Source organism: Hevea brasiliensis, chromosome 7 (genome assembly GCF_030052815.1).
Source record: "Hevea brasiliensis isolate MT/VB/25A 57/8 chromosome 7, ASM3005281v1, whole genome shotgun sequence".
NCBI lineage: Eukaryota > Viridiplantae > Streptophyta > Magnoliopsida > Malpighiales > Euphorbiaceae > Hevea > Hevea brasiliensis.
In genome coordinates this window covers 3,489,406-3,505,318 of record NC_079499.1, presented here as the reverse complement: position 1 = coordinate 3,505,318, position 15,913 = coordinate 3,489,406, and the positions used below count along the sequence as shown (strand labels likewise).

Sequence of the window (15,913 nt, the reverse complement as noted above, 5' to 3'; positions counted from 1 at the left end):
TGGGGGATGATGCATACATTTTGCATAATTATTTAGGTTTAATTTCATAGCCATTTTATTTGATTATTAGTCATTTTTAACTAATTTCATTAGTTAATTAGTTAGTTTTTCATAATTGTCAATTTTGGATTAATTTGTAATTTTTACTTTGTTTTATAGGAAAAATAGTGTTTTGGAAGGACTAAAAAAGAAATTTTGCCATTGAGGAGTGATCTTTACAGCCAAAGATGTCAAAAACAAGTTTCAAAGTTGAAATATGCATTGGCCAAATTGCGCATAACTTGCCGCATAAGCCATGTAGATCTGCATAAGGAGAAAAATCACTGTTCCAATACCTGCCGAATTGTGCATAAGGAGAGTGCATGGCTTATGCGGATTCACGCCCCCTTATGCAATCTCAAGGAATTGTGCATAACCTATGCACCTGGTCATGCAGTTTCGCATAAGTGAGCCAGAAACCAGCCGAAAACTGCATAAGGGATTGCATGACTTATGCAGTCCACTTATGCAGTCCCACAAAGATTTCATTAATGAGCTGGCAGAAGATTCCCTCAGAAAATCCCTCCTAAAACACACCATTTTAGGGCTCCATATCAGAAAATGCTATAAATAGCCCCATTTCCCATTTTAGAAGGGGGGGAAGAAAGAGAAGGAAGAGGAGAAGAAGGAGCAGCAGCAACTGAAGAGACACAATCACCTCCCACACCATTTTCAACCAGATTTGAGGATTTCTTTCTTTTCTTACATTTTTCCTACATTTCTAGTGTTGAGCTTTTTGTTTCTTAGCTTAGATTAAAGTTTTATTTCCATATTAAATCAGAATATCTTTTAAATATTATGGATAGTGAGTAGTTTTACTTTGATTCTGGAGTAAGGGATGTAATATTTAGTTATTTTTGTGGATTTGAACTGGGTTAGTCCCAATTTAATGAATTTATGAGGTTTAATCCATTTCTTGTGTGCTTATTCACATGCTTAATGAAGGGCCCCATTAAGTTATGTTCTTAATCCTTGGTTGAAGAACCGAAAGGAGAAAACCAAGTGATAGTTAATCAAGAAATTGGACTTAATTAACTTAGATCTAGAAATAGACTAAGGGTTAAGAGGGTTTTAATAGATTGATTAAAGAACCTAATGGGTCTTGGTTAATTTTAACTCCACGAAAGTAGGATTAAGTTAATTAAGGCACTCTTTGTCTCACTCGAAAGAGTTTTCAAAGGATTTTAGAATTAATCTCCTTCAAACCCATAAATTTCATGGATTGGGCTAGCTAGGAAAAATCCCAAAATGACTTAAATATAAACCCTTAACTCCAGAATCGTCTTTCATCAATTATTGCTTGGAATTTTACTTTTGAGTGTTTAGTTTAATCTCATTTTATTAATTTTCATTATTATCAATTTCTTTATTTTGTGAATTATTAAATTAGTCATTGTTTGAATTTAGTTTTGCATTTTCATACCTTATGCTTCAAATTCCTAAATTTCTTTTATTAATTTGATTAAAATACAATTTTAACATATTTTATTTTACATCAAAAATTCAATCATTAACACAACTCCTCGTGGGAACGATATCTTTTTCTATACTACTTGAACGACCCGTGCACTTGCGGTTGGGACACATCAAGTTTTTGGTGCCGTTGTCGGGGAGTTGTTTGTTTAAGATTGAATTCTTGATTATTTTAGTTGTTTATAGTTTTATCTTTGTTATCTTTTTATTTTGTGTTTTTGTTTGTTTTTTTTTTTAGGTACTCTTAATCTTTTATGAGAAGAGCTAGAAGCACAAGTGACACATCCTTATTATTTAATACTGAAATTGAGAAGTTTTGTAGAGCCAACAAGAAAGAAACTAGAAGAAGAAAAGAAGCATTGAGAGCAGCTGAAATTGAATAAGAAATGGCTGAAGAAATAGTTGGAATTGGTGGTGGTAATGCTGAAAATGATCGAAACAATGAAAATGCAGCTCATGGTGAAGAAATTGTAAATGCTAATGTGCCTAAGGGAAGTATGATGGATCACGCATTTCCTCATTTTGATGATTTAAGACAGAGTATAGCAAGACCAAGAATTGATGCAAATAGTTATAAGATGGATTTTGGAGTACTACAAATGATTCAGAATTCTCAATTCGGAGGTCATCCTTCAGAAAATCCTCATACTCATCTTAAGAAGTTTGTTATGATCTATGACATGCAAAAGCAACCAGGAGTATCTGATGATGCAACAAGGCTAAAATTGTTTCCATTCTCTTTGAAAGATAGAGCATTGGATTGGCTTGATTCTTTACCTCACAACTCAATTATAAATTGGGAGCAGCTCACTGATGCATTTCTTGCCCAATACTTTCCACCTAGAAAAACTCAAGAGTTGAGGAATCAAATGATTGCTTTTAGACCAAGAGAAGATGAGACTCTTTATGAGTCATGGATGAGATGGAAGGAATTGGAGAGACAATGTCCACATCATGCCATTCCTAAATGGATGATAAACCAGAATTTTTACACAAATGTCACTCCTGCTATCAGAGGAATCATTGATGCTCAAACTGGAGGGGAATTCATCATTAAGCATGAAGATGAAGCTTATGAGTTATTAGAGAAAATAGCAAAGAACAGTCATCTATGGAGTAGTCCAAGAGGGTCAACTCCAACTCAAAAAAGGCAAGTTGCTGGAATGTATGAGCTTGATCCATTCAACATGATCAATGCCAAATTTGATGCACTCACTAATGTCCTTGCTAAGAAAATGGAGGATTTAAGTATGCTAGTCAATTCATCATCATGTTCTGGAAGTTCTCAACAAGTTACTTATGCAGAAGGAACAATGAGCTATGGAATAGATTATCCTTCATATGCTTGGAGGAATCATCCCAATTTTTCATGGGAGAATCAGCAAAATCAAGCTTCAACTCAGAACTTTCCACCACAACAACAAAGGCATCAATACCAACAACCTAGGCAACAACCACCTAGTTTTCAGCAAAAGAATGCAAATCCTGCACCTTTATCAAGACAGTAAGAACAAAGTTCCACCACAGAGGCTTTATTACAACAAATTCTTGCTAATCAAACTAAGCGTGATGAAGAGTTGAGAGAGATGAAAGCAAGGCTGGAACAAATGCAAACACACAATAGGATGCTGGAAAATCAGATTGCACAACAAGCATGCTCATCAAGTACCAATTCTATGGGGAAACTTCCTAGTCAAACAGAAAATCCAAGGGAGCAATGTCATGCCATCATACTGAGGAGTGGTAAAATAGTGCATAATGAGAAGAGTGAAAAAGTTGAAAAGAGAGAAAATGAGGAAGATTTTGAGGGAGATGAAAAACAAAAGAGTGAAAAAGGGAGTGCAAGAAAAGGTAAAGAGGAGGTTGGAGAGAAAGAAGAGAAATATATACCTCCAGAGCCTTACAAGCCACAGCTTCCCTTTCCATAGAGATTTCAAAAAGCCAAGCTTGATACGCAATTTAGGAAGTTCTTAGAGGTTTTGAAGAAGCTATATATAAATGTGCCTTTTATCGATGCTCTTTCCCAAATGTCTTCTTATGCTAAGTTTTTGAAAGAAATTCTCTCAAACAAAAGAAGACTTGAAGATTATGAGACTGTAGCCTTAACTGAGGAATGCAGTGCTATCCTCCAAAGGAAACTTCCTCCAAAGCTCAAAGATCCAGGGAGTTTTTCAATTCCATGCCACATTGGGGAATCATGTTCTGTAAAAGCTTTATGTGATTTGGGGGCTAGTGTAAGCCTTATGCCCCTCTCCATCTATGAGAAGCTTAACATGGGAGATCTTAAGCCAACCCACATTTCTCTTCAGTTGGCAGATAGATCAATTAAATATCCAGAAGGGATCTTGGAAAATATACCACTGAAGGTTGGAAAATTTTACATCCCAGTTGACTTTGTTATTTTGGACATGGAAGAGGATTCTCATATGCCAATCATTTTGGGGAGGCCTTTCCTGGCTACAGCTGGTGCTTTGATTGACGTGAAAGGTGAAAAGCTTACTCTTAGAGTCGGAGAGGATCATTTAGTCTTCAACATTGACAATGATAAGAAGAAGCAACATGAAGATGTAGACTCTTGTTTGAGAATTGATATAGTTGATAAGTTAGCAAAAGAGCACTTTAGAAAGAGCTATCCAAAGGCTTCTCTTAAAAGTTGTCTTATCTATGAAGGGAGTATCAATGACGAAAATCCAAAAGAGGCTGCATTTGCACAACATTTGAATAGTAATCCACCTTGTCCTATGGCACCAATCTTTCAAGTTGAGCAAGTGGAGAAAAGTGAAGTCAAGCAACCATATCTCAAAGAAAAAGATGCACCAAAGGTCGTCAAGAAAGAAATGGTTGGATTTTTAGACAAAGCAACAAGGATCTTCTCATATGATGGAAAGAAAATGAAGTATAGATTCATTGAAGCACCTATTGGAAACAGAGGCAATAAATTCCAATTTCAGCCGTCATGAAACATGAAAAGAGTCCAGCTAAGGACTATAAATTAGCCCTCTTGGGAGGCATCCCAAGTTCTTTTATTTTCCTTTTTGTTGATTTACTTTTATTTACATTGCTTTTGTTTTTATCTTAAATCTCCAAATTCAATTTTTGACATTGTTGAATCTTGTCCCTTGTAGATGTATTTCAATGAAGGAAGGTTGGTGAACTGCTGGGGAGTGACCCTTAACTGATATTTTATCCCTCAACTCTCCCAAAACTGATTAATTTTTGCTGCATAACCTGTGCAGGTTTGCTCTTGGTTTATGCAGAAAAATGAAATTTGCAGCAAAGGAGGGGGTCTGCAGCAGATGACTTATGTTCTTGGTGAGGTTGGGTGTATAACTTTTAAGTATTTGTGCTTATAATGTTAATATGGTGGTAAGTGGGTCATTTTTGCAGTTTTGAGCCTATTTGGGTTGTGGGATTTAAGGTGGACATATTGCATTTTCTTGGCAAAACTTGGGGAGTCCATTCTCATTTGTGGATAAATGCAACTTTATGCAGATTTTATTGAGTTTTAATGTGCTAAATGTTGATTTGCAAAATTTGAGTTGAAATGGCATGATTCATAAATGCCTTTTATGCAGGATTCACTTTTACAAGCTTATGTGATGCAATTTTGATGGACTTTGTATATATTGATGTGTTTTTGGTGACAATTTCTCATAGTTTATGCTTCATAGAATTATATTTCTTCATTTTAGGGTATTTTTCACACTTGTAAATCATTTTCATTTGTTCTCTCAATTTTGTTGAATTGTGCATAAGTAACTGCATAGCTTATGTAATCCTGCATAACCACAATTATTGCCATTTTCATCTCTGTTGCAAACTGCATAAGGAGGTGCATAACTTATGCAACTCTGCATAGCCACATTTTGTCAAATTTCATATCTGCCAAGACTTGCATAAGAAGAGCGCATGACTTATGCACTTCTGCATGACTTCAAATCCTGCATTTTCTCTCCCTGCCGAAATCTGCATAAGGAGAGTGCATAGCTTATGCACTTCCGCATGACCACACTCTCCAAAAATCAAAACCTGCCGAGAGGTGCATAAGCAGGGTGCATGACTTATGCACTTCTGCATAACCACACTCCCCAAAAGCCAAAACCTGCCAAGAGGTGCATAAGCAAGGTGCATGACTTATGCACTTCTGCATAACCACACTCCCCAAAAGCCAAAACCTGCCGAGACCTGCATAAGGAGAGTGCATAACTTATGCACTTCCGCATGACCTATTTCTCTGAAATCCAAAACAGGCCAAAACTTGCATAAGTTAGCGCATAATCTATGCACTCTTGCATAATCAGTTTTTCACACTTTTTTATCACCCACCGAAACATGCATGAGAGAGTGCATAAGTTATGCACACTCACTTTTCACTTATGCAGTTTTACACAAACCCTGTTCAAATCAAAATTTCCTTTCGACAACCATTTTTCCCACCTCCTCTTCCCCTCTTTTCTGTTCATGACTGTCCTTCCACTTCCATTTCTCCCGGCATTACCTCTCTTCTTCTTCTCCACTCCTATTTTCACCGCATTTGCCTTAATTTCTCTCTGCCTTTTTCATTTTCTCCCTCATCTCCTCCATCCTCACCATCGGCAACCAATGGAGTCGCCTCCTCATTCCCCTCAAACCTCCCCTCTCCAAGTTTCGCCCTTGGCAATGTGGCCTCCCAACCCCGATTCCCCTCCACAAGAAACTCCTCCTCCACCGCCATCACCTCCTCCAAAGACCATCACTTCGACAACCAAAGACAGAACTTGACCCTTTAGCAGCATCTTTGGACAAGGGCAAAACAATAGAATTAGATTAGTTTCTGCTTTACTTTTGTTCAAACTTGTAGGAGTTTTTCTTTGTAGATATGTTGAAACAATTTTAGTTTGTTTTGAATTCTGTTTTTCTTGAAGTTTTATTGGATAGTTATTACATTAGTTTTTCATTGATTTTCATTGCCTTTACTGCCCTTTTGTGCATACTTATCCATACTCTTTATATTTGCATGCTTTTACTGGTGTTTGCATTTTTCCTTGCTCATCATCATGCAGCAGCTTTTGAATGTACTGCACAGGCTGTAAATCCCCTTATGCAAATATTTTGCATAGCCTGTGCAGTCCTTATTGCCACTCATGCAGAACCGCACAGCTTATGCACCTATTCTGGACAGCACTTTACTTTGCATAACCTGTGCAGCTTCTTATGCATCTCCATTATTTCTTGAATTCTCATCTGCTCTATACCAGGTAACTCCTTCTTTTTGCTCTTAAATCTCACAATTCCTGGTAATTCCTGTTTACTTTAAGTTTTTATAATACACTGCTTGAGAGATTGAGGACAATGTCTAATTTTGAGTTTGGGGATGCACATTTTGATTTTTGCTACATTTTTGTTACATTTTTAACATTTTGAGTATAGAAACATCTCATCCCATTCCATTTACATATATTGTAAATATTTTACATATATATCCATACATACATATACATAACACATTTACACACACATTATACATCACTTAGAAATTGTACACATTGCACACAAATAGATTTCCTCCATTTAGTTAATGTATTGCTCATTTTTAGGAATCATGCATCATGCATTAAAATCTTTTGCCAAATCCCTTGAGTATTGAAAATGTGCCTATGAGAGTGATTTGACTTACCTTTAGTTAGGTTTGTGGATGGAAAGTTTCCTAAGAGGTGCAAGGTTTTGAAGTGTCTATCCCTTGCCTATATCTTCTTAGCCAAAAAGCCACCCAACTAGTCATTTGGAGATGGAAGTATTTAGAGGGAGTTATTGGATATAAGGTAGTCAAATGATGTCTCACCAATCCTAGAACAAATTTTCTAAACCTTTAGAGGCGAAATACCAGCTTGTACTTGAAAAGAGAGATGATTAGGCATTCTTTGATTTAAACCTTCTCATTTTAAACCTTTGGCCCTTTTCCTAATTAAAATTTACCCTTGCAAACCCCTTTGAGCCTTTTTATTCCTAATTTTTCTTGAAATCCTAATTGCTACCTAGCCAATTAACCAAACACTCCAATCCTTTTCATGAGGATAATTAAATATTAGGTACATAAAAAAAAAGAGAGAAAAAGAAAAGAAAAGAGAATATATATATATATATATATCAATAAAAGGGAGAATAAATGCTTGTCATTTTGTAAAAGTGCTAGTATATGTGCTTTTCACTATTGTCATTCAAATTGAAAGAAATCCAACCAAAGTAATTAAAGGAAATGAGTTTGGGGGTGGCATTTTTAGGAACAATCATCAAGAGAAAATGCAAGACACAAGTTTAAAGTATCAAAGTGTCCCTCCATTTTTATGTGTGTTTGTAAAATATGCTAGCACTTGACAATTCTCATTGTGTATTTCTCTCCTCCATATATATATATATATAAAATAAAAAAAAGAGAAAGAAAAAGAAAAAAAAATAATAAAATAAGAAGTGTACCTTATATTTTCAAGATTGAAAATATTCTCATGCTTTGAATCCTTTATCCCTTTTTTCTTCTTAGCCTCATTTCGAACCCCATGGCCCCATTACATCCCTAAAAAGACCTTTGATCTCTTGATAGTACTTGCTACATTAGTGGAGATAGGAGTAGGGAATTTGCCTATGGGATTGGAAAATTATCCATTCATTCATTTAGTTCCATCATTCTATATAGAGACACTTTGACTATTGATTGTCCTAGAATTCCTTTTGAGCATGACTTTCTCTTTTGATTGGTTGGTTTGGGGATTTTGAATGATAATTGACTTGATGGCTAAGCGGTGAAAGCTTGGATAAGCATTAAATTCTTTGCATTTTGAAGGATGGGTATATGGATTGCTGTTATGGCTAAAGGTGTGTTAAGTTACTCTAATAGGTAATTTTCATAGCTCTTTGGATAAGGCACTCCTAAAAATTTCGCATCACATTTTAAAGTTTGCTTGAGGACAAGCAAAAGTTTGAGTTTGGGGGTATTTGATGCATACATTTTGCATAATCATTTAGGTTTAATTTCATAGCCATTTTATTTGATTATTAGTCATTTTTAGCTAATTTCATTAGTTAATTAGTTAGTTTTTCATAATTATCAATTTTGGATTAATTTGTAATTTTTACTTTTTTTTGTAGGAAAAATAGTGTTTTTGAAGGACTAAAAAAGAAATTTTGCCATTGAGGAGTGATCTCTACAGCCAAAGATGTCAAAAACAAGTTTCAAAGTTGAAATATGCATTGGCCAAATTGCGCATAACTTGCCGCATAAGCCATGCAGATTTGCATAAGGAGAAAAATCACTGTTCCAATACCTGCCGAATTGTGCATAAGGAGAGTGCATGGCTTATGCGGATTCACACCCCCTTATGCAATCTCACAGAATTGTGCATAACCTATGCACCTGGTCATGCAGTTTCGCATAAGTGAGCCAGAAACCAGCCGAAAACTGCATAAGGGACTGCATGACTTATGCAGTCCACTTATGCAGTCCCACAAAGATTTCATTAATGAGCTGGCAGAAGATTCCCTCAAAAAATCCCTCTTAAAACACACCATTTTAGGGCTCCATGTCAGAAAATGCTATAAATAGCCCCATTTCCCATTTTAGAAGGGGGGGAAGAAAAAGAAGGAAGAGGAGAAGAAGGAGCAGCAGCAACTGAAGAGACACAATCACCTCCCACACCATTTTCAACCAGATTTGAGGATTTCTTTCTTTTCTTACATTTTTCCTACATTTCTAGTGTTGAGCTTTTTGTTTCTTAGCTTAGATTAAAGTTTTATTTCCATATTAAATCAGAATATCTTTTAAATATTATGGATAGTGAGTAGTTTTACTTTGATTCTGGAGTAAGGGATGTAATATTTAGTTATTTTTGTGGATTTGAACTGGGTTAGTCCCAATTTAATGAATTTATGAGGTTTAATCCATTTCTTGTGTGCTTATTCACATGCTTAATGAAGGGCCCCATTAAGTTATATTCTTAATCCTTGGTTGAAGCACCGAAAGGAGAAAACCAAGTGATAGTTAATCAAGAAATTGGACTTAATTAACTTAGATCTAGAAATAGACTAAGGGTTAAGAGGGTTTTAATAGATTGATTAAAGAACCTAATGGGTCTTGGTTAATTTTAACTCCACGAAAGTAGGATTAAGTTAATTAAGGCACTCTTTGTCTCACTCGAAAGAGTTTTCAAAGGATTTTAGAATTAATCTCCTTTAAACCCATAAATTTCATGGATTGGGCTAGCTAGAAAATATCCCAAAATGACTTAAATATGAACCCTTAACTCCAAAATCGTCTTTCATCAATTATTGCTTGGAATTTTACTTTTGAGTGTTTAGTTTAATATCATTTTATTAATTTTCATTATTATCAATTTCTTTATTTTGCGAATTATTAAATTAGTCATTGTTTGAATTTAGTTTTGCATTTTCATACCTTATGCTTCAAATTCCTAAATATCTTTTATTAATTTGATTAAAATACAATTTTAACATATTTTATTTTACATCAAAAATTCAATCATTAACACAACTCCTCGTGGGAACGATATCTTTTTCTATACTACTTGAACGACCCGTGCACTTGCGGTTGGGACACATCAAGGGATAGTTGAGGTTAATTTTAAAATTTGAACCCTAATGCAAACTTTGAAAGGCCTATTAGGCTGACACATCGGTTTTATAATTAATTAATTAATTAATTTTATGTCTCTGGTAACTTTTTGATGTATGATTTTTTTTTTGTCTAAACCTAATTTATCATAGATTTAATATATAAGATATATAGTAAGATCTACTTATTAAATTATATATATATTTGTGTTTTGAGTTTATAATGAATCAAATTTAAGCAAAAATTTTTTTTAATGTAGCTATATCGAAAATTACATATAATTACGAGTAAAATCTTAGAGGGGACACTTACTTTTAGCTAAAAATCCACATTAATAGTTAATTGAAAAATTAAAAGTTCATTTGATTGCCATTCCAACACAGAGAAATAGTTTTGCTTCATTAGAGTTGACCATGCGCTCTCAAGTGCTTGGTGTGTATATTTATGGCAGTACAGTTCATGCATGCAAATCTCCATGTAGGTTCGCATTTACAAAACACAAACAAATTGCAATTTCCCCCTTTTTTCTTGTTCTCTGTTGGCTTATTAGGCCTATTCTCCTCTTTTTCTTCTTTCTTTTTTGATAAATTTATTTATTGACAATAAAAAAAATCAATTTCTTCAAACTCAATATAAAATTCATTCTACTTGTTCATCATTCAAAGAACACAACATTTAATTTCCTTATTCATCTGTGACATATATGAGATTTTCTAAATTCTTTATATATTCTATGACATTAGCTGTAACAAGCAAGCTTATTCTATACTTTTTTTGTACAATTAACCCTAGAAATTACCCAGTATGGAAGACTTAATTTCTTCCTATTCTAAATTTACCAAAATCTAATCGGCTATGTTGATGGAACCATTATGCACCGTAAAATATTATCATTAAAACTCATTTTGCACCATAAATTATATTCCCAAATTGAAAAATTCTTGTTTAGACATTGTATGGTAGATCGAGTATTGGCAAGAAAAATATCTTTTTTAACCCATTTATCAAATTCACTTCATGACTTCTTCAACCCACTTATCAAATTCACTTCCAGAATAGAATCCCTACTTCTTAGGTCTATTACTGGTTTTCTTGAGCTCCTTAACATGTTAGATTGTGCCTCTTTCCTTCTTCGCTTCAGTTTCACTATTCTTTCCTGCAGCTGCTTCACATAAACAGTGGCATGATCTACCATTTCAGGTACTGACAACTGCAAATAAAAAACAAGCGTCCACTTGATTTAATTTGATAAAAAAAAAAAAAAGATAGAGAGAAAGAGATCAGTTCTCTCTTAGTGTGCTCACCGTAATGGATTGAGGAGTTCATATGAGATATGAGACAACTCGAGAAGGAGAGACATAAAAAGGTTCTGCCTAATTATTATTATTATTAAAATAGGGTGTGAATATGACACAAACACAATGTAAAAATAGAGGATTGAGTTGGGATTTTTCGTATTTATGTTAAAATTGTATCACTCATTTATGACACGTTAATAACAATGTTATATTATGAATTGATTTATTAATCCGATTTCACATATTTATGATATATTTTATTATTTGTATCACGTGTCAACTTAGTAATCTGTTTTAACTTGTCAATCCATTTTGACCCGCTAACTTGTTTTACTAACCCTCGCTTAAAACCAATTAGTTCTTATAAATATGCACTTAGAGGTTTTTTTTTGGGGAGGGGAAAGGATATTTCATTAAAAAAATATGGTTTACAATGGTCCAGCCTAGAAAAATGTAAAACTACACTCCACCCAAGCCCAAGTACAATCCAAGTCTAAAGAAAAAGAATCTCTAGACTAAACCGGTCGACTCGGAACATCAATGCCTTCTTCCTTTATCAACCATGGTTGCTGACTCCTCGTTCCATGAGCGGCATGGCAGAGGCCTATATAAAAGAAAAAGGCGAGACAGCCTGGAAGACTAACATGCAGAGAGATAGACGTCAACCTCAGAGGGAGATAGCATTCACTCAGCTCATTAATCTTCCCTGCTCAACACGTCAAAGCCAAATGAGGAATGGGAGAGATGCAGCAAAAGTCTGAGATAACCGAGGAGTTGGACCAGTGCCGGCTGAAACCGGGAAAGGCTAAGTAAAGGTGACCAACTCTAAGACCACCTCCAAACCGCCAGGCAAACTATGCTCCGAATAGCTTCACAACACACAGCAAGGACACTAATTTCACCATGCAAGCATCACACCGAAGCACCATTTGTACTCATAGTTTGTTCCTTTAATATAGGTGAGTCGAGTCACATAATATTATCATCAGAGTTTTATTTATTTTTTAATTAAAATATTATAATTAGAGATGACATATGGTTAATGTCATGCTGATATCATATTGATGTAATAATGCATAATTAATTTTTATTTAAAAATTTAATTAATTTGCTGCATCAACATTGACTTATAAAAAATTAAGTTGCATGATTCAAATTATAAATCACTTAAATTAGATATTATTTTTTTATATTTTACCAAAAAATTGCACATCAAGTAATACATATTATAAGGAGTAAAAAGTAAGAAGGGAAATAAAGAGTGGAGATAGAATTATTTTTCTTCTTCTGTTTTAAATATAGGAGAGGAAAAGGAGAAAGAAAATTGTTTTATAAAATTATTACCTTTTTATTTTTAAATAAATGAAAAAATTTAGAGGATAAAAATGCAATTTAAGCACATTTTCTCTCATTTCCTCTTCAAAATAGAGACAAAATAAATTATGACCTCATTTGTTATTTTTCCTCCTCTTTTTCTTTCTGCATTAATTTTCCTTCATTTCAAACATAATAAGAAAGGGAAATATTTATTTATTTATTTATTTCTCATTGGCCCATTTGTTATTATCCATCATCTTTTTCTTTTTTCATTAATTTTCCTTTATTAATTCCAAACATAATAAAAAAGGAAATATTAATATTTTACTTCTCAATTTTTCTTTCCTCCCTTATTCTTCCACCCTTTCAAACAAGGGTTAAAAGTTTAAAAAGCCAAAAAGAAGGGCATAAATCCACTTTTTATCCTATTTGATAAACACAAGAATTTTTGTTGTCTTAAAATTTATTTTTTAGCTATTTTATTTTATTTGCAATTAACACATGAGGAATTTTTTTATTCTGTTAAAAAATTTTATCATATTTATATTCATTATTAGATATTATGAAAAAAAAAGAAATTTGAAAATGAATTGAAGTTTTTTTTAATAAGAATGAAGTTTTTATTTCCATTAGGCTGGATTATTCCATGGAAACCTTATAAGACCTTTTGCTATCATTGAATTTGGAAATGCCAATTCAGTATAAGTCTAAAATCTAACAGGAAGCTTAAAATTAATGGAATTATATATGCAGAGACATATAAAACTAAAAAAAAAAATAGAAAATAGAAATAAAAGAAGACAGTTAAAAAAATATAATTATAAAGGGTAATTTACATGTAAGTCTCTAGGTATAACAAAATCCACTTATTAATCTCCGGTAAATATTATATGTAATCACTTAAATTTATAAGTATTTTTATAAAAGTCACTTAATTTTAATATTTTTTTACAAAACTCACTATATTAAAAATTAATTTCATAAAAATAATTGTAACAAAAAATTAAAGGCTTTTAGATTAATCTACTAACTTGTCAACTATTTTATAAATAGAATTATCTTATTTTATAGTTTCTTAAAAAAAAAAGAAAATAGAATATATAAAGCACATTCAGCTATCCCCTTCACTGTTAAATATCTCGCTTTATCTATTTCTTATTCACTAATAACCACTAATTAGGTAATTTTATTTATAAAATAGTTGACAGATTAATAGGTTAACTTTAAAACTTTTAATTTTTTGTTACGGTAACTTTTTTGAAATCAAATAAAAGTTTAATGAGTTTTATGAAAAAAAAAATTGAAGTTCGATGATTTCTATTAAAACACTCACAAGGTTGAGTAACCATGTGTGATTGTTATCCTATTAGTCACTAATATATTTTTTAGTAACAATTTGATCCTTAAAATTTAATTCTATTAACTAATTAGTCCATGTCATCTAAATTGGCCGATAACTACTATTTTTCAATTTAAAACAATTTCTTTAAAATTTTGTTTTATTACTAAAATGGTCCTTATATACAAATTTTATATTTGAGTAATTATTTATTTTATATTTAAATAATTATATAAAATAATTTTATATAGTTATTTAAATACAAAACAAATAATTTTTAAATATAAAATTTAAATATAAGTACTATTTTACTAATAACATAAAATTTTAGAGCTAAATTGATTTAAATTGAAAATAAAAAATTAATATATTAATATAATTAAACTTTAAGGATCAAATTATTATTTAAAAACATATCAGGAACTAGACTTTGATATATATTAAGAACTTAATTGTAAATTATCCTACTATGAATCATGCAAAAGTAAAGATTATGTATGCATGTTGATAAATCAAGATTTTGCGCATATAAATCAAATATATATATACGAGTGTACACACATGATCTAAATTAAAGCCCAAGCCGTGAAGCAACGGACAGATATCTGACTGCAGAGAAATTAATCAAGCGAGCGCCAAAGAAACTGCTATAATATTTAAAAAAAGAAAAAAGAAAAAAAAAAGTAGAAGAAATAACTAATGTGCGAAGGTGAGGATGCTGACAATTAAACCATATGCAAGATTTCCAGCCATGACAGAAGATTGCTATAACCAGGAAACTAGTTCCGATAAGTTCCTTCAGGTCCCCGATTGCTATATTCAGGCCACCAATTCTGATAAGTTCCTTCTGATCCCTTGCCTTTCTGTGTATCTGTATATGAACTCAAAGTTGAGGCAAACCCGAAAAAGTCGGTGTATAGCAATTCCTTTAATCTCTCATGAATTCTCAATGTGTTTATTCCAATTCTAACACCGAGAGCCTGCAAAAAGATAGCTAATTAAATAATTAATTTGAACCTGACAAAACCCTTTTTGGAAATCCAGAATTGTAAATACAAGAAACCAGTACCTGGGTCTTAATTATATACATGATACGTGCACCGGCTTGATGGCTTGAAAAGCTCATTACTTCAGCTCCTTCTTCTTGAAGAACATGGATAACTTCATGTAACATGAAGTTCTCGTTCAATCCACATATCAAGTTCACTTCCACAGTATAATCACTACTTCTTATATCTAGTACAGGTAGTTTACTTGAGTTGCCTGTCCTGTGAGAATCTCTGGAAAAATTCCCATATCCTTTGGCTTGTTCCTTTCTTAGCTTCAGTTCCTCTATTCTCGCATGCATCTGCCTCACATGAATGGCGGCTTGATCCAAGAGTTGTGGAACTGTCAGCTGTAACAAAACATGCATGCACTAGAGTTATTAGCTTTATATTAGTTAGTTTTTGTTAGATATGGTTTAGATGGACATAGAAGTACAGAACCTTGGAAGTTGCTTGGGGACGAACAACCGAAGCTAGAGTGGCAAGGAGATCTCTCATGTGCATTCTTCGATCTCTCTCTTTCATAGTTCGTTGAAGTCTAAATGAGCTACTGCTATGTTCCATTCCAAAGAAACGAAACAAATGAAAAATGATAAATGTGTTCTTGCACCAAGCTTTTAATAAGTTGATGGAATTACGGCCACACAAGGAAGGAAAAATGGCTGATTCTTACTTCTTAGAGCAGTGTCACTGGAACGCACGACACTACACTCCTATTTATAGACCATGTCAACACTTCTTTCAATAAAACAAGGAAGGAAAAATGGCTGATTCTTATTTCTACGTGTACACAACCAAT

At 33.1% G+C, this 15,913-nt stretch overlaps 1 protein-coding gene and 1 non-coding gene across 2 annotated transcripts; both read right to left on the bottom strand.

Moving 5' to 3' along the window:
* Nucleotides 1-2,365: 2,365 nt before the first annotated feature.
* On the bottom strand, nucleotides 2,366-2,473 carry LOC131181836 (small nucleolar RNA R71). The gene has a single exon (XR_009150312.1). It is a non-coding gene; the product is annotated as a small nucleolar RNA R71 (small nucleolar RNA).
* Nucleotides 2,474-14,847: 12,374 nt separating this feature from the next.
* Nucleotides 14,848-15,678, bottom strand: LOC110639385 (transcription factor bHLH168-like). The gene is made up of 3 exons (XM_021790300.2): nucleotides 15,556-15,678; nucleotides 15,138-15,485; nucleotides 14,848-15,048 (listed from the first exon to the last, which is right to left on the bottom strand). The coding sequence occupies exons 1-3, from the start codon at nucleotides 15,676-15,678 to the stop codon at nucleotides 14,848-14,850; spliced, it is 672 nt and encodes a 223-aa protein (XP_021645992.2).
* Nucleotides 15,679-15,913: the final 235 nt, after the last annotated feature.